Source organism: Macaca thibetana, chromosome 11 (genome assembly GCF_024542745.1).
Source record: "Macaca thibetana thibetana isolate TM-01 chromosome 11, ASM2454274v1, whole genome shotgun sequence".
In the NCBI taxonomy this organism is placed as follows: Eukaryota; Metazoa; Chordata; class Mammalia; order Primates; family Cercopithecidae; genus Macaca; species Macaca thibetana.
The window spans coordinates 119,149,903-119,169,756 of record NC_065588.1 but is presented as its reverse complement, the minus strand read 5'-3'; the positions used below and the strand labels follow the sequence as shown (position 1 = coordinate 119,169,756).

Below are 19,854 nucleotides of genomic sequence, written 5' to 3'. Positions count from 1 at the left end.
GAGATGGAGTTTTGCTCTTATTGACCAGGCTAGAGTGCAGTGGCACAATCTCAGTTCACTACAACCTCCGCCTTCCGGTTTCAGGCGATTCTCCTGCCTCAGCCTCCCAAGTCACTGGGATTATAGGTAACCGCCACCATGCCCAGCTAATTTTTTTTTTTTTTGTATTTTTAGTAGAGATGGGGGTTTCACCATGTTGGTCAGGCTGGTCTTGAACTGCTGACATCATGATCCACCCGCCTTGGCTTCCCAAAGTGTTGGGATTACAGGCGTGAGTCACTGCGCCCAGCTGTATAGACACATTTTTTTTCCGTTTGTCTAGGAATGGAATGCTAGCTAGGTCATATGGTAGGTGTATATTTAACCTTTTTTTTTTCTTTTTTTAGAGACAGGGTCTCGCTCTGTCACCCAAGCTGGAATGCAGTGGCGCAATCATGGCTTCCTGCAGTCTCAAACTCCTGGACTCAAGTAATCCTCCCACCGCAGCCTCCCAAGTAGCTGGGACCGTAGGCATGAACCATTACACCCAGCTCATTTTTAAATTTTTTGTGGAGACGGGGTCTTGTTATGTTGCCCAGGGTGGTCTCAAACTCCTGACCTCAAGCAATCCTCCTGCCTCAGCCTCCCAAAGTGCTGGGGTATATTTAACATTTTAAGAAACTGCCAGATGTTTTCCAAAGTACCAGTGACATTCCCACCATCAGTGTATGACGGTCCCAGCTGCTCCAGATTCCAGTCAATACTTGCTATGATCCATTTTTAAATTCCAGACATTCTAATAGGTATGAAGTGGTATCTCAATGTGGTTTTAAGTCGCATTCCCCTAATGACTAACAATGTTGTGCATCTTTTCACACACTAAACCACCATATATTTATAGCTTTGTTTTCAACTGATAGAGAAGTTCTAACCAGTTATTCAATCCCAAAGAGACACTATTCTTTATGTCTGTGTAGAATATCCCTTCTTTAATTACTTCTCGAGATTTACCTCCTCTCTGCACTATGCTAATAAAACACTTATCAGGCCAGGCGTGGTGGCTCATGCCTGTAATCCCATCACCTTGGGAGGCTGAGGCGGGTGGATCACCTGAGGTCAGAAGTTCAAGACCAGCCTGGTCAACATGGTGAAATCCCCTCTGGCTATGGCCAGGTGCGGTGGCTAACACCTCTAATCCTAATGCTTTGGGAGGCTGAGGCAGGTGGATCATGTGAGGTTAGGAGTTCAAGACTAGCCTGGCCAACATGGTGAAACTCTGTCTCTACTAAAAATACAGAAAAATTAGCTGGGTGTGATGGCACACACCTGTAATCCCAGCTATTTGGGAGTCTGAGGTGGAGAATTGCTTGAATCCAGGAGGCGGAGGTTGCAGTGAGCCAAGATCACGCCACTGCACTCCAGTCTTGGTGACAAGAGTGAGAATCTGCCTCAAAAAGAAAAAAAATTTTTTTTTGAGACAGAGTCTCGCTCTGTCACCCAGGCTGGAGTGCAGTGGCTGGATCTCAGCTCACTGCAAGCTCCACCTCCCGGGTTTACGCCATTCTCCTGCCTCAGCCTCCCGAGTAGCTGGGACTACAGGCGCCCGCCACCACGCCCGGCTAGTTTTTTTGTATTTTTTAGTAGAGATGGAGTTTCACCATGTTAGCCAGGTTGGTCTCGATCTCCTGACCTCGTGATCCGCCCGTCTCGGCCTCCCAAAGTGCTGGGATTACAGGCTTGAGCCACCACGCCCGGCCTTTTCTCTCCTTTTTAAAAAGAGAATTCAAAATGTGTTTACCATGTGATTCCAAATGATGAACAGGAGAAATAAACATTAACTCAACAAATTTATGATGATGATTATTATTATTGGAACGATGTTTTGCTCTTGTTGCCTAGGCTGAAGTGCAATGGTGTGATCTCGGCTCACTGCAACCTCTGCCTCCCGGGTTCAAGCGATTCTCCTGCCTCAGTCTCCTGAGTAGCTGAGTTTACAGGCACCTGCCACCATGCCTGGCTAATTTTTGTATATTTAGTAAAGACGGGGTTTCACCGTGTTGACCAGGCTGGTCTTGAACTTCTGACCTCAGGTGATCCACCCACCTCGGCCTCCCAAAGTGCTGGGATTACAGGCATGAGCCACCACGCCCGGCCTATTATTATTTTTTAAAACAGGGTCTGGCTCTGTCGCCCAGGCTGAAGTGCAATGGCACAATCTCAGCTTGCTGCAGCCTCCGCCTCCCGGGCTCAAGCAATTCTTCCACATCAACCTCTTGAGTGGCTGGGACCACAGGCATGAGCTATAACACCTGGCTATTTTTGTATTTTTAGTAGAGACGGGGTTTCACCATGTTGGCCAGGCTGGTCTTCAACTCCCGACCTCAGGTGATCCACCCGCCTCAGCCTCCCAAGGTGCTGGGATTACAGGCATGAGCCACCACGCCTGGCCTGATAAGTGTTTTATTAGCATGGTGCAGAGAGGAAATAAATCTCGAGAAGTAATTAAAGAAGGGATATTCTACACAGACATAAAGAATAGTGTCTCTTTGGGATTGAATAACTGGTTAGAACTTCTCTATCAGTTGAAAACAAAGCTATAAATATATGGTGGTTTAGTGTGTGAAAAGATGCACAACATTGTTAGTCATTAGGGGAATGCGACTTAAAACTACATTGAGATACCACTTCATACCTATTAGAATGTCTGGAATTTAAAAATGGATCATAGCAAGTATTGACTGGAATCTGGAGCAGCTGGGACCGTCATACACTGATGGGAATGTAACTGGTACTTTGGAAAACATCTGGCAGTTTCTTAAAATGTTAAATATACCCCAGCACTTTGGGAGGCTGAGGCAGGAGGATTGCTTGAGGTCAGGAGATTGAGACCACCCTGGGCAACATAACAGGACCCCGTCTCCACAAAAAATTTAAAAATGAGCTGGGCGTAATGGTTCATGCCTATAATCCCAGCTACTTGGGAGGCTGCGGTGGGAGGATTACTTGAGTCCAGGAGTTTGAGACCGCAGGAAGCCATGATTGCGCCACTGCATTCCAGCTTGGGTGACAGAGCGAGACCCTGTCTCTAAAAAAAAGAAAGAAAAGGTTAAATATACACCTACCGTATGACCTAGCTAGCATTCCATTCCTAGATAAATGAAAAAAAAAGTATCTATACCAAGACTTATTTACACATAAATATGCAAGCAGCTTTATTTGTATTACCCAGCACACCAGAAACAACCCAAATGTCCATTCACAAGTGAATGGCTAAATCACTGTGGTAATAGGTTGGTGCAGAAGTAATTGCGGGCCGGGCGCGGTGGCTCACGCCTGTAATCCCAGCACTTTGGGAGGCCAAGGTGGATCACGAGGTCAGGAGATCGAGACCATCCTGGCGAACACGGTAAAACCCCATCTCTACTAAAAATACAAAAAAACTAGCTGGGCGTGGCAGCAGGCACCTGTAGTCCCAGCTTCTTGGGAGGCTGAGGCAGGAGAATGGCGTGAACCCGGGAGGCGGCAGAGCTTGCAGTGAGCCAAGATCGCGTCACTGCACTCCAGCCTGGGTGACAGAGCAAGACTCCGTCTCAAAAAAAAAAAAAAAAAAAAGTATTTGTGGTTTTTACCATTACTCTTTTTTTTCTTTTTTTTTTTGAGATTGAGTCTCGCTCTGTCACCCAGGCTGGAGTCCAGTAGCATGATCTTGACTCACTGCAACCCTCGCCTCCTGAGTTTAAGTAATTCTCCTGCCTCAGCCTCCCAAGTAGCTGGGATTACAGGCACACGCCACCACACCAAGCTAATTTTTGTGGTTTTAGTAGACAGGGGGTTTCACTGTGCTGGCCAGGCTGGTCTGGAACGTCTGACCTCAAGTGATCCGCCTGCCTCAGTCTCCCAAAGTGTTGGGATTACTTTTAATGGCCTGCCATTGCTTTTAATGACAAAGACCATATTTACTTTTGCACCAACCTAATATATCCACACAATAGGATACTTCTCAGCAACAAAAAGGAATTATTTATACACACAGTCACATAGGTTAATCTCAAGATAATTACACTGAGTGAAAGAAACAAGAGGGACACAAAAGTTTGAACGCATTAATATAAAATTCTAGAAAATGCAAACTAATCTGTGTTACAGAAAAGAGACCAGTGGTTGTCTGGGAATAGGGAGGGATGCACAGGGCAGAGGAAGAATTCCAAAGGGGTTTGGGTGTAATGAATGTGTCACTATTAGTCTGTCACATACAGACTAATGTGTGGTAAATGGGATTTCATTATATAAGACAATGTCCGGCCAGTGCAGCACCTCATGCCTGTGATCCCATTAGTGGGATGAAGATTTCAATTTGCCACCCTGGTATCCTGGTAAATCATAGATGTTAGATGTTTTCCTTTTTTTTGTTTTTGTTTTTTTGTTTTTTGTTTTGAGACAGAATCTCGCTCTGTTGCCAGGCTGGAATGCAATGGCGCAACCTCGGCTCACTGCAACCTCCACCTCCTGGTTTCAAGCCATTCTCCCACCTCAGCCTCCCAAGTAACTGAGATTACAGGTGCCCTCCACTATGCCCGGCTAATTTTTGTATTTTAGTAGAGATGGAGTTTCACCATGTTGGTCAGGCTGGTCTCAAACTCCTGACCTCAGGTGATCTGCGCACCTCGGCCTCCCAAAGTGTTGGGATTACAGGCATGAGCCACTGCACCTGGCGATGTTTTCCTTTTTTATGTTTTTAAAATTTTATTGAAATAAAAAATAGAGGCAGGGTCTTGCTATGTTGCCCATGCTGATCCTGGGCTTAAGTGATCCTCCCACCTTGGTCCCCCAGAGTGTTGGGATTACAGGCATGAGACATGGTACCTGGCCAGACATTTTCTTATGTAATGAAATCCCATTTACCACACATTAGTCTGTATGCATGTCTCTGCAGACAGAGAAATCTGTAAGCAAGCCCACCAACGTGTCACCTGGGGTCTCTCTAGACACTGCCAGGGGTTGTGTATTTGGCGGAAGGGGCAGCTGAGACCAGGTAGTTGGGTGATATCTTCTGGGTGTACATTTCTGTATTGTTCTTGTGGTTTGTTTTTCTTTTCTTCCTTTTTTTTTTTTTTTTTTTACAACCCACATGTATCAAGTTGCCAATAAGTAAACAAACAAACAAACAATCTTTCTTGGAAGAAAAAAAAGTAGTCCCGGCACGGCGGTTCACATGTATAATCCCAGCACTTTGGGAGGCCAAGGCAAGAAGATCACTGAGCCCAAGTGTTCAAGACCAGACTGGGCAACAAATTGAGACCCTGTCTCTACAAAAAATAAGAAAATTAGCTGGGAGTGGTGGCATATGCCTGTAGTTGCAGCTACTGGGGAGGCTGAGGCAGGAGGATTGCTTGAGCCCAGGAGGTTGAGGCTGCAGGGAGCCATGATTGTACCACTGCACTACAGCCTGGGTGACTGAGTACCCCGTCTCAAAGAAACAGAACAAAACAAACACAAAATAATAAAATAAATAACAGGATTGCCTTAAAAGCATCTTAAAATCCTAGAATAAAAAAAACAAAACAAAACGGAGGAATAGCCAAAATAAGCACGCTAACAGTGGTTGCCGGAGGAGCATTAAAAGCCTTTGGTGAGAGGTCTGACTTGAGTAAGCTGCGAAATTCTAAGCAAAATACAAACCTTTTCATTGAATGCTGGTGCATCTTTGCAGATTAACAAACTCTTAGGCGAGTTCTTTTTATCGGAAGAGGACTCTGTCTCATCCTCTCTCAAGGCAGATTTTGAAGAACCCAAAGAGTGGGAATCTTGGATGGCAATTAGCTCACTATGAATAAGAAAACCCAACAAAAACAGATATCTTAAAACAATATCATACATAGATCACTCTTATACTTTTAAAAGTATCTTAAAAGGACAAACAAGTGTTTTTGTTATTGAAGCAGCGCAAGTTTGAGTAGAACATTATAGATTGGAATAGAATATTATAAGTTAATGCACACCTTTTGCAAATAAGAATGAAAACAAGGCCGGGCACAGTAGCTCACGCCTATAATCCCAGCACTTTGGGAGGCTGAGCCGGGTGGATCATAGGTCAGGAGATCAGGACCATCCTGGCCAACATGGTGAAACCCCATCTCTACTAAAAATATAAACATTAGCTGGGTGTGGCCGGGCGCAGTGGCTCATGCCTGTAATCCCAGCACTTTGGGAGGCCGAGGTGGGCGGATCACGAGGTCAGGAGATCGAGACCATCCTAACACAGTGAAACCCCGTCTCTACTAAAAATACAAAAAATTAGGCGGGCATGGTGGCAGGCACCTTAGTCCCAGCTATTCAGAAGGCTGAAGCTACTTGGAAGGAGAATGGCGTGAACCCGGGAAGCAGAGCGTGCAGTGAGCCAAGATCATGCCACTGCACTCCAGCCTAGGCGACAGAGCGAGACTGCCTCAAAAATAAAAAATTAACTGGGTGTGGTGGCACGTGCCTGTAATGCCAGTTACTCAGGAGGCTGAGGCATGAGAATTGCTTGAACCCAGGAGGCGGAGGTTGCAGAGAGCCGAGATTGCACCACTGCACTCCAGCCTGGCAATGAAGCGAGACTCTGTCTCAAAAAAAAAAAAAAAAAAAAAAAAGAATTAAAACAAAATTGTTAGATAAAGGTAACTATAGAATAAAGAATGTCCCCCTGAAAATACAATGAACTGAACGTTCTAGAGATAGGATCATCTAAAAGGGGGGAAAAAATTAAAATAGACTAATTCTTTTTTTTTTTTTTTTTTTGAGACAGAGTCTGGCTCTGTCACCCAGGTTGGAGTGCAGTGGCGGGATCTTGGCTCACTGCAAGCTCCGCCTCCCAGGTTCATGCCATTCTCCAGCCTCAGCTTCCCATGCAGCTGGCACTACAGGCGCCCGCCACTACGCCCGGCTAATTTTTTTGGTATTTTTAGTAGAGACGGGGTTTCACCGTGTTAGCCAGGATGGTCTCAATCTCCTGACCTCGTGATCCACCCGCCTTGGCCTCCCAAAGTGCTGGGATTACAGCCGTGAGCCACCGCACCTGGCCAAATAGACTGATTCTTTTTTTTTTTTTTTTTTTTGAGTCGGAGTCTCGCTCTGTCGCCCAGGCTGGAGTGCCGTGGCCGGATCTCAGCTCACTGCAAGCTCCGCCTCCCAGGTTCACGCCATTCTCCCGCCTCAGCCTCCCGAGTAGCTGGGACTACAGGCGCCCGCCACCTCGCCCGGCTAGTTTTTTGTATTTTTTAGTGGAGACGGGGTTTCACTGTGTTAGCCAGGATGGTCTCGATCTCCTGACCTCGTGATCCACCCGTCTCGGCCTCCCAAAGTGCTGGGATTACAGGCTTGAGCCACCGCGCCCGGCCAATAGACTGATTCTTAAAAAAAAAAAAAAAAAAAGCCGGCTGGGTGCAGTGACTCATACCTGTAATCCCCATACTTTGGGAGGCTGAGAAGGGCGGATCACCTGAGGTCAGGAGTTTGAGACCAGCCTGGCCAACATGGTAAAACTGCGCCTCTACTAAAAAAATACAAAAATCAGCCGGGCATGGTGGCGCATGCCTGTAATCTCAGCTACTCGAGAGGCTGAGGCAGGAGAATCGCTTGAACCCAGGAGGCAGAGGTTGCAGTGAGCCAAGATCGTGCCATTGCACTCCAGCCTAGGGGACAAGAGCAAAACTTCATCTCAAAAAAAAAAAGAGCCAAGTGCAGTAATTCCTGCCTGTAGTCCCAGCTACTTGGGAGGCTGAGGTGGGATCACTTGAGCCCAGGAGTTAGAGGCTGCAGTGAGCTATCACTATAACACTGCACTCCAGCCTGGGTGACAGCGAGACCCTATCTCTAAAAAGAAAAAAAAAAAAAAAAAAAAAAAAAAACACGGAATAAGGTTATACTTGTGAAAATTTTAGGTTTTCAGTTTTTGAGATTGATTTTTGTTAATGGCTTTGTTTATTTATTTATTTTTGTTATCATTAGAGATGGGGTTTCACTATGTTGCCCACTATGGCCTTGAACTTCTGAACTCAAGAGATCCTCCTTGCTTTGGCCTCCCGAAGTGTTGGGATTGCAGGCATGAGCCACCTCACCTGGCCAATAACTTTTTTTTTTTTGAGACTGAGTCCCATTCTATTGCCCAGGCTGGAGTGCAGTGGCATAATCTTGAGTCATTGCAACCTCCGTCTCCTGGGTTCAAGCGATTCTTGTGCCTCAGCCTCCCGAGTAGCTGGGACTACAGGCGTGTGCCACCATGTCCGGCTCATTTTTGCATTTTTAGTAGAGATAGGGTTTCACCATGTTGGCCAGACTGGTCTCGAACTCCTGACCTCAGGTGATCCGCCTGATTTTGACAGAAAAGCTGTTCTGGAACAGACCAGAGGCACTAGAACTGCTTCCTCCCCTGTAACCTAAAACAAAGTGAGAACAGGCTGCCCCCGGTTTCTCCCTGCATGGGTAAACCTGTTTGTCAAATGGAATGCTGGCACAAATGTGAACATTTTAGTTAGATAATCAAGTAGGTAAGCAAGTTCTTATAATCTATGGAAAAATAGAAAAACATAATTATCTTTCTACTTAATCACATATTTGTCATGTGATATCTTGGCATCCGTCTCTGCTGGCAGAACAGGCCAATCACTTCAATCATTTTAAGTCGGTGAGGTCAAAAGGGCCTTGAAAGAAACTCTGAATGTAAATTTGCACTTATTTCGTACATTAAATTTAATCCTCTATGCTCTTAAAACTATCTGACATAAGCTTGTCCCTTAATATATGGGTGTCCTTGTTCAGTAGTGAAAAATAGGCAGTTGTGCCATGATACTTGCAATTATCCAAAGATCTTTAAAGACCAAATATGAATAGATGACATTTAGCGTGACGACCAACTTTTTAAAATAATTCGCAACTGGCAGAATGACTATCTGTATGACCTTTAAACAATTCAAGTTTCTAAAAGGGCCAGAGGAAATAAATAAACAAAATAAAATTAAAGAGCCAAAGGACACTCCAAATAATTAAGCACTAGAAATAAATTTTAATCATAAAATCCTATAAAAGCCGATGTAATGATTAAAATACGCCTCTTGGCCGGGCGCGGTGGCTCACGCCTGTAATCCCAGCACTTTGGGAGGCCGAGGCAGGCGGATCACGAGGTCAGAAGATCGAGACCATCCTGGTTAACATGGTGAAACCTCGTCTCTACTAAAAATACAAAAAAATTAGCCAGGCGTGGTGGCGGGCGCCTGTAGTCCCAGCTACACGGGAGGCTGAGGCAGGAGAATGGCGTGAACCCGGGAGGCGGAGCTTGCAGCGAGCCGAGATTGCGCCACTGCACTCCAGCCTGGGCGACAGAGCGAGACTCCATCTCAAAAAAAAAAAAAAAAAAAAAAAGGCCGGGCGCGGTGGCTCAAGCCTGTAATCCCAGCACTTTGGGAGGCCGAGATGGGCGGATCACGAGGTCAGGAGATCGAGACCATCCTGGCTGACACGGTGAAACCCCGTCTCTACTAAAAAATACAAAAACTTAGCCGGGCGAGGTGGCGGGCGCCTGTAGTCCCAGCTACTCGGGAGGCTGAGGCAGGAGAATGGCGTAAACCCGGGAGGCGGAGCTTGCAGTGAGCTGAGATCCGGCCACTGCACTCTAGCCTGGGCGACACAGCGAGACTCCGTCTCAAAAAAAAAAAAAAAAAAAAAAAAATACGCCTCTCAATATGGAAACTTCATCCTTTCTGTAATTTAAGATTAAAGAGCTATGCTTTATTTAAAAATAGCAGACATTATTATGACGCCACTCACACACAAGATTTAGCTATTTTAACAATAAGACAAGCCTGAATAAGGCAGCATATGCTAACAACTAATCCATTTTCTTCTCTTAAAAAAGCCAATAACTTACCAGCTTGTTCAATACAAGTATCCTCCTTCCTGAACGATTTTGAAAAATTGAGAAAGTTTGGGCGATGTAAAGTCTCAAACAGATACGAACTGAATGAACGCAAAGGCAGGCATGGCTGGATATGTAAATACACTAAGTGACCCTGGATAAGAGCTGAGAGATGCCGGGTGTGGTGGCTCACACCTGTCATCCCCACAGGTGAAAAGATTGCTTAAGCCCAGAAGTTCGAGACCAGCCTGGGCAAGATAGTATCACCTCATCTCAATTTTTAAAAAAAGAGCGATGATACATTTTTTTTTTTTTTTGAATAGTCTCACTTTGTTGCCCAAGCTGGAGTGCAGTGGCACAACCATAGCTCACTGCCGTGTCAAACTCCTGAGTTCAAGTGATCCTCCCACAGGTGTTTGCCATCCATGCCCAGCAAATTAAAATTTTTTTTCTTGTAGAGATGGAGCCTCACTATGTCACCCAGGCTAGTCTCAAATTCCTGGACTCAAGTGATCCTCCTGCCTCAGCCTCCCAATCCTGGGACTACAGGTGTACACCACCATGCCCAGCTAACTTAAAAACAATTCTTTAAAAATGTGTAGAGGCCAAGCGTGGTGGCTCACGCCTGTAATTACAGCAATTTGGGAGGCCAAGGTGGGTGGATCACTTGAAGTCAGGAGTTTGAGACCAGCCTGGCCAATATGGTGAGACCCCATCTTTACTAAAAATACAAAAATTAGCTGGGCATGGTGGTGTGTGCCTTTAATCCCAGCTACTTGGGAGGCTGGGGCAGGAGAATGGCTTGAACTCAGGAGGCAGAGGTCTCAGTGAGCCAAGATTGCGCCACTGCATTCCAGCCTGGGCGACAAAGCTGGACTCCATCTCCAAAAAAAAAAGCGTAGAGATAGCGTCTCGCTATATTGCCCATGCTGGTCTCAAACTCCTGGCTTCATGTGACCCTCCTGCCTTGGCCTCCCAATGTGCTAGAATTACAGGCATAAGCCACCACAATGCATCAAGAGAAATTTTTATGGCCGGGCGCGGTGGCTCAAGCCTGTAATCCCAGCACTTTGGGAGGCCGAGACGGGCGGATCACGAGGTCAGGAGATCGAGACCATCCTGGCTAACACAGTGAAACCCCGTCTCTACTAAAAATACAAAAACTTAGCCGGGCGAGGTGGCGGGCGCCTGTAGTCCCAGCTACTCGGGAGGCTGAGGCAGGAGAATGGCGTGAACCCGGGAGGCGGAGCTTGCAGTGAGCTGAGATCCGGCCACTGCACTCCAGCCTGGGTGACAGAGCGAGACTCCGTCTCAAAAAAAAAAAAAAAAAAAAAAAAACAAAAAAAAAAAAAAAAGAGAAATTTTTATGTGGTGTCTAGGTTATATGCCATCTGGACCAGAAATGGTCAGCGTGTCAATTCAGAATGGCTTCTGGGGCAAGGAATGCTCTAGGGCGGCATTCCACTCTGTGCAGCGATCCACCCGTTTGCTTTTTAATAAAACATACTTGCCCAAGTCATAACAACTGCTTTTGTTTTTAAACAAAACCTTTGCCTCAGAAGCCGTCCTTGGTATAAACGCGTCCCTGGAATCTAACAGAGCCTCTATAATTAAAGACTCAACAGTCCATGCTGTGACGAAAAGAGGGAACCATTGGTCCTAAGGAAGATCTCTGTTAGCAAACACGGCTTCTGGATTAACAGTAGGTATGGCGTGGCTTCTCTCACCCGTTGTATTTCTAAATATTGGCATGTGTGCTCCACGGGTGTTTACAGACGTGAATGTTACTCACCTTGCCGGGAAGTCACGTTGTGTCCCACGGAAGCTTTCTGAACACGTGCACCCAGATTTGAGGCGGACAATTCTCTGCATTTTGGAAGGCTTGAAAATACTCATCCACTCCACATCAGACATGTGGCCTGGGGCTTCAATTATGAAGTTACTCGGGTGGCAGCACTTGGAGTCACACATGCCACTTTCGCCCAGACAGGCTTCATTTTTCTGGCAGCATGAGATTTCGGACCTTTCCATCTGATCTTGACACTCTACATCCAGCTTTTCTGGCTGTTTTGAACTTGGGCAGTTGGTCAGGCCCAGGTAAACACTGACATCGTGCCACTGCTTCTCATCAGATAAAGCGGGCGTTTCTGAGGGTTGTTTTTCTTCGTTCTGAACCCCAGTGCCATGACATTTTAGTGATTTTGCATGGATCTTGCACAATGTAATTTTGTTTTCAGGTTCAATCTGGGTTTTTCCTCCCAGCGACCAAGACTTGTGTTTCTCTACTAAGTCTTTGGTAAATATGGATGACAGCGTAATTACACTTTTCTCCCCAAACGCAGTATTGATCTGTCGTTTCTTCTCTTTGCATTCATCACAAGAGCTCTTGTCTGACCTATTTTGCTGAACCAACATGGCTTCAAATTTCTGGTCCTTAAACAGTGACTTCTGATTTTTTTCCCTCTTAATATCGACTTTTGGGTGGTTATTTTCAAGGTCTGATAAACACATGTCTCTGCTATGGTGGCATTATAAGAAAAATTGAGGTTATAAGATATACTTGATACTATCATTCTAAACATTTCACCCAAAACTCAGTAGAGCTAAGTCCCAATGAGACTCATTTGTCTGAACCTCAGAGCCCAATTCTAGCCCAACCTTCTCCAGGAAGCCTTTCTGACCACCAAGCCCACATTCCCTTTTCCATCCTCACCTCTTATTGCGCTGTCTACATGAGCAAAAAGAATCCTACAGAAATGTGACAAAACCTTTTAATAAATCTTCCTTTAAAATTTTTCATGTCACTTGTATTCAGGTATTCTAATCTGTATCATTCTGATACCTAGGAAATACAATTCTCTCTTTCCATAATGCCATAAACTATTTTATGCTTAAAAAAATTTTTTTTGAGGCTGGGCGTAGTGGCTCATGCCTGTAATCCCAGCACTTTGGGAGGTTGAGGTGGGTGGATCACCTGAGGTCAGGAGTTTGAGACCAGCCTGACCCACATGGAGAAACCCTGTCTCTACTAAATATACAAAAATTAGCCGGGCGTGGTGGAACATGCCTGTATTCCCAGCTACTTGGGAGGCTGAGGCAAGAGAATTGCTTGAACCTGGGAGGCGGAGGTTGTGGTGAGCCAAGATAGTGCTATTGCACTCCAGCCTGGGTGACAAGAGTGAAACTAAAAAAAAAAATTTTTTTTTTGGTAGAGACAGGGTCTTGCTATGTTGCAAGGGTCAAGCAATCCTTGCTATGTTGCAGGGTCAAGCAATCCTTCAGCCTGGGTGACAAAAGCGAATCTCAAAAAAAAAAAAAAAAATTTTTTTTTTGGTAGAGACAGGGTCTTGCTATGTTGCCTAGGCTACTCTTGAACTCCTGGCCTCAAGCAATCCTTCTGCCTTAGCTTCCAAAGGCACTGCGATTATAGGTGTAAGCCATGGTGCCCAGCCCATTTTAAGCTTTTAAGGAATAACCTCAACTCATCTAGTACCTCCCAGAGGCAATGAAGGTCAAAAAGGAGAAAGATAGCCTTGGCAACACAACGAAACCCCATATCTACAAAAAATACGAAAAAAAATAAGTAGCCGGGCATGGTGGCGCACCCCTGTGGGCCCAGCTACTCACTTGGAAGGCTGCGGTGAGAGGATCGCTTGAACCCAGGAGGTGGAAGTTGCAGTGAGCTAAGGTTGTACCACTGCATGCCAGCTTGGGCAACAGAGCAAGACCCCATCTCAAAAAAAGGAAAAAGGAGAAAGAGCCAGTATGTTAGAGGCTTCTGCCTGCAAGAGAACTCTGAGGTAGTCTGGTGGCAGTGGCAGCAGCTAGGACTCAGAGCCACAGGCCACAACCCCCCGCAGAGAGCCCCAAAGGAAAGTGCAGCAAGTACAGCAGAAAGCAGGGCGGCCCCAGACACACGGCACACAGCACACGCCACACGCCTAGGGCGATCGCGGCAGTGCTGCAACTACTAAGCCCTGCTGCTCTCAACTCCATTCTCCCAGGAAAAGTCGCTGCTGCAACCCAGTCCGGCCTCCATGGTTCCAAACAGTCATGGGGAGCTTCCCTAATCCCTCTCCCTTTCAAAGACTCCTTGTAACATTTCGGCTTAGAAAAGTAGACTAAGTTGAGCTGTGGTACACTTATATGCCTGTTAAATTAAACCACACTTTATATGTTTATATTTTAATTTTACAGAAACCAATTTAATTCCCACACTGCTTGTTGTAGGGAAGGGAAGATATTTCCTATTAATGACGCAAGCAGGAAAATCCAGTTAAGGGCACAGATCACCCTCGGTGGAGTGGGGCTCTTACTCAGCGATCAATGCATTCCTTGGCATTACTTCTTTTGGGCGAGTGCCATGTCCTATATACCTACATGTGCCCAAGTCCTAGCCTAGTGTCTAAACACTGAATGCTGGATGGATGGATGGATGGGTGGATGGATGGATGGATGAACGAATGATTCATCTCTGTAGTGTCTACTCTAGCTCAAAGCCTTCTGCACAACAGAAGGGCAAATCAGGTTAAACATATTCACTTCTATCCAGTGGCTAAATCAGGATCATGCCTAAAATTCTTAGATCAGGTCTTCCTACAACTGAGGATTATGAAAGTCATTATTAGCTCACACACATTTTATTTATTTATTTATTTATTTATTTATTTATTTATTTATTTATTTTCAGATGGAGCCTCACTCTGTCTCCGAGGCTGGAGTGCAGTGGCGTGATCTCAGCTCGCTGCAACCTCTGCCTCCCAGGTTCCAGCAATTCTCCTGCCTCAGCCTGCCAAATAGCTAGGACTACAGGTGCGTGCCACCACGCCTGGCTAATTTTTTTCTATTTTTAGTACAGACGGGGTTTCATCGTGTTAGCCAAGATGGTCTTGATCTCCTGACCTCGTGATCCACCCGCCTCAGCCTCCCAAAGTGCTGGGATTACAGGCATGAGCCACCGCGCCAGGCCTATTTATTTATTTTTTGAGACGGAGTTTGGCTCTCGTCACCCAGGCTGGAGTATGATGGCGCGATCTTGGCTCACTGCAACCTCCACCTCTGGGGTTTAAGTGATTCTCGTGCCTCAGTCTCCTGAGTAGCTGGGACTACAGGCATGAGCCACTATGCCTGGTTAATGTTTGTATTTTTAGTAGAGATGGGATTTCACCATGTTGGTCAGGCTGGTCTCAAACTCCTGACCTCAGGTGACCCACCTGCCTTGGCCTCCCAAAGTGCTGGGATTACAGGTGTGAGGCACTGCACCCAGCCACATTTATTTCCTACCATATGGGGAATAGTAGTCAGTACTGGCCAATAGTAAGTGCACAGTCAATACTGACTGATGGAATATAATACAAGATCATATTAATTGCATCTTGCTGAGATTACCTGGAGTCCAGGGCCTTTGAGTCCTCCATCTTTGAGTCATACATCTGTATTAATTCCTGAGAATTTTCCACATTGAAATTAAGAAACTGCAGATCACTCTGTTGTTTTACATAAATCTGTCATGGATATTGATAAATCAATATGAAATGTAATAACAAAACTAAACTGAACCAACAATTTGGCAGTTTCCCTGAAACAGTTCATAAACCCTAAAACAGATCAGATAGTTACTAGGGAAATATGCTAAATATGTCTGCTTTTAATTTTCCTTTGTTAGCACTAAGATTTGCTAGGATAGCTGGGCTCCCTGCCTTTGATCACCACAAGCAAGACCCTATCTGCTGTACTAAACATGATACACAGGCTGGGCTCAGTGGCTCACACCTGTAATCCCAGCACTTTGGGAGGCTGAGGTGGGTGGATCATGAGGTCAGGAGTTCAAGACCAGCCTGGTCAATATAGTAAAACCCTGTCTCTACTAAAAATACAAAAAATTAGTTGGTCTGGTGGTGGGCACATGTAATCCCAGCTACTTGGGAGGCTGAGGCATGAGGATCACTTGTACCTGGGGTGCGGAGGTTGCAGTGAGCCAAGATCAGGCCGTTGCACCCCAGGCCGGGCGACAGTGTGAGACTCTGTCTCAAAAAAATAAAATAAAATAAAAATAAATAAACATGATATACAACTAATGTAGTTAGGGTTCCAAACCACCAATTAAACAAAATCGACAGGCATACTTTTTTCTAATTTGCTATTTGTTTACAAACATTTCTTATGTGATAGAGAAGGATGACTGGGGACATACCTGTCTCAGATTGTGCAGTTCTGAATTTGTGCGTTCTTGCTTTGACTTCGCAATATTAAGCAATTCATCTTTCCTCTTTTCTCTCTCTACTATATAAGAACAAGTATTATTAAACATTTTTCATCAGCTGTATCAACACAAATCTCTCCATTTCCAACAATTCAATGCTCAGCTGACATTTTTGTTGTTGTTCCTGAACTTAAAAACAGCAGAATGGGCTGAACGAAGTGGCTCGCACCTGTAATTGCAGCACTTTGGGAGGCAGAGGTGGGTGGATCACTTGAGGTCAGGAGTTCGAGACTAGCCTGGCCAACATGGCAAAACCCCATCTCTACTAAAAATATAAATTTAGCCAGGTGTGGTGGTGCATGCCTGTGGTCCCGGTCACTTGGGAGGCTGAGGCAGGAAAATCATTTGAACCTGGGAGGTGGAGGTTGCAGTGAGCAGAGACTGCACCACTGCACTCCAGCCTGGATGATGGAGTAAGCACTTTGTCTCAAAAAAAAAAAAAAAGAAGAAGTGATTTGTAGATTCAGGGATTATTTGTCTTTCCTTTTGTGGGTGATAGAATGAGGGTGATTTCCAAATTTCTATACTTAATACATATTACTTTAATTATTCATTTTTAAATTTTAGAAGATAAATATTTTTAAAAACAGAGATGGGGTCTCGCTATGTTGCCCAGGCTGATCTTGAACTCCTGGGTTTCACCACGTTAGCCAGGTTGGTCTCCAACTCCTGGCCTCATGGGATCTGCCCGCCTCGGCCTCCCAAAATGCTGGGCATGAGCCACTGTGCCTGGCCAAAACCGAGACATTTTAACAGTGGAAGGGATATCCATAGTGCATCTGACTCAGCGGGTCTCAATTCCACACGCCTCTCATGTTAACAGCATCCAAGCAGGGTGTACTCCTAATGTTTAAATAAACCTGTTTTGTTATAATCGCAGCTACTTTGGAGGCTGAGGTGGGAAGACTGCTTGAGCCCAGGAGTTTAAGACCAGCCTGAGCCAACACAGCAAGACACTGTCTCTTAAAAAAAAAATAAAAAAGATACTTGTTTTGCATACAGCATGGTCCCTAAACAAAAGCCAACTACTTTATCTGGCCCTCAGAGTAATTTTAAATATATCTGAATGTTGGCTGGTGGGGTTGTTGGGGGGTGGTGGGGGAGGGCAGGTGGTCAAAGAAAAAAAAATATATATATATATATTTGAATGTTGCCTTAATCTCTGATTTTAGAATAATCTACTTTTGCATAAGAGGCAATGCCACTGTAAATATAAATGTTTCCCTAGTTCAGATAGTTTTCTCCACTGCTGGGTTTAGCTGAGAGATCAGAGTGGATTGGGTCTATTTTCACAAGTTGGCCACAGAAAACAAAGAGGTAAGGAACTCTCTGCTGCTATCTGCCTGAACAAGCAGCCTAAGATAAAACAACGGGGCCCACGCCTGTAATCCCAGCACTTTGGGAGGCTGAGACGGGTGGATCACGAGGTCAGGAGATCGAGACCACCCTGGCTAACACGGTGAAACCCTGTCTCTACTAAAAACACAAAAATTAGCCAGGCGCGGTGGCGGGTGCCTGTAGTCCCAGCTACATGGGAGGCTGAGGCAGGAGAATGGCGTGAACCCAGGAGGCGGAGCTTGCAGTGACTGGAGATTGCGCCACTGCACTCCAGCCTGGGCGACAGAGCGAGACTTCGTCTTAAAAAAAAAAAAAAAACAACAACAATGGGAAGGGCCTTAGATGCCTGGAACCTGCTGAATTCTGATCAAGACTCTGCCTGGAAGACCTGAGGCAGACACTCAGTCTACAAGAGCTCACCTACAGGACTGTCAGGACCCACAGAAATGTAAACTAGTATCATTGTTCCCTTTGCAAACTCCTTACTCCTACTTATGTACAAACAAGACATGTTTTGTTCTCTCAGCCTATGTAAAGAACACACCTGTAATTCCAGCACTTTGGGAGGCCAAGGCAGGCAGATCACGAGGTCAGGAGATCGAGACCATCCTGGCTAACACAGTGAAACCCTGTCTCTATTAAAAAATACAAAAAATTAGCTGGGCATGGTGGCAGGTGCCTGTAGTCCCAGCTACTCGGGAAGCTGAGGCAGGAGAATGGCGTGAACCCAGGAGGCTGAGCTTTCAGTGAGGCGAGAACGCGCCACTGCACTCCAGCCTGGGCGACAGAGAGCTAGACTCTGTCTCAAAACAAACAAACAAATAAACAAACTGCATTGTCAGCAAGAGGAAAAAAAAAGTTTTAAACTTAAAAGTAAAACTTTAAGACATATTCCAACTTCAAATAAAATGTGGTAACATCTGAGTGGGTGCGGTGGTTCACACCTGTAATCCTAACACTCTGGGAGGCCGAGGTGGGTGGATTGTCTGAGCTCAGGAGTTCGAGACCAGACTGGGCAACACAATTAAACTGCGTCTCTACTAAAGTACAAAAAGTTAGCCAGGTGTGATGGCGTGCACCTCCAGTCCCAGCTACTCTGGAGGCTGAGGCATAAGAATTCCTTGAACCCAGGAGGCGGAAGTTGAAGTAAGACAAGATTGTGCCACTACACTCCAGCCTAGGTGACAGAGCAAGACTCCATCTCCAAAAAAACAAAAACGAAAACAAAAAAACATGGTAATATTTAGCCATGGCACTTGACAGTATATTATCATGTTATACCTTTAAAAATTCTTTTTTGGGCTTAGGCCAAGCAAGATGGCTCATGCCTATAACCTTAGTACTTTGGGAGGCCAAGGCAGGAGGATTATCTGAGGCTAGGAGTTCAAGACTAGCAGCCTGGGCAACATAGTGAGACCCTGCCTCTACTAAAAATAAAAAAGTAAATAAAATAAAATTAGCTAGGTGTGATGACACATGCCTGTAGTCCCAGCTACTCGGGAGGCTGAGGTGGCAGGATCACTTGAACCCAGACAGTCGAGGCTGCAGTGAGCTATGATTGCCCCACTGCACTCCAGCCTGGGCAACAGAGCAAGATCCTGTGTCTACAAAATAAATAAATAAATTCTTTTTAGGCTTTGTTCACTTTTATAATTAAAACATGCAAATCCACCAATTGTCTATATTTTGAAAAAGAAGAACAAAATATACAAAAATTGTTTTCAGACAATGGTGTGAGATTGTCTTCAGTAGAGAAGATGTTTAAAGAATCAATTTAGGATGCCAGGCATGGTGGCTCATGCCTGTAATCCCAACACTTTGGGAAGCAGAGGTAGGAGGATCGCTTGAGCCCAGCAGTTCCAGTCCAGACTGGGCAACTTAGTGGAACCTCATCCGTACAAAAAATTTAAAAATTAGGCATGTGTGATGGCATGTGCCTGTGGTCCTGCCTACTTGGGAGGCTGAGGTGGGAGGATCACTTGAGCCTCAGAGTTTGAGGTTGCAGTGAGCTGTGATTGTACCACTGCACTCCAGCCTGGGTAAAGAAATCTGCTTAGGATATGATAAAAATATTTCACAAAATCAAGTTATTATAATATTAGCTAACAAATTCCATGTATTTTATTTAGTAGTACATAGTAGAGTGCATGGGTAAAAAGTGATTAATCAAAAAGAAAAGAGGCTAACGTATCCTTTAAGCTTTGTTCCTTCCTTTGACCTCCCATAGCATTTTATGCATAGCATTTGTATAGTACTAAATTCTGTGGGCCTGTGAGCGTCTGAGCATACTGCAGGGCACCTGGCATACAAATGCTGGTCCAAGGACTGTTTCAATGCAACTGTAAAGCTACAAATATGTGATATCTTTAGTAGCATAACGGGT

General features: G+C 45.2%; 1 protein-coding gene across 1 annotated transcript in view; it reads right to left on the bottom strand.

Annotated features, from left to right (window-relative positions):
- Positions 1 to 19,854, bottom strand: part of CCDC62 (coiled-coil domain containing 62) — a 56,648-nt gene that overhangs the window by 19,328 nt on the left and 17,466 nt on the right. Inside the window, 4 exon segments of the mRNA XM_050747971.1 lie at positions 5,659 to 5,803; positions 11,664 to 12,389; positions 15,260 to 15,375; positions 16,065 to 16,153. Coding sequence (XP_050603928.1) covers positions 5,659 to 5,803; positions 11,664 to 12,389; positions 15,260 to 15,375; positions 16,065 to 16,153 — 1,076 coding nt within the window.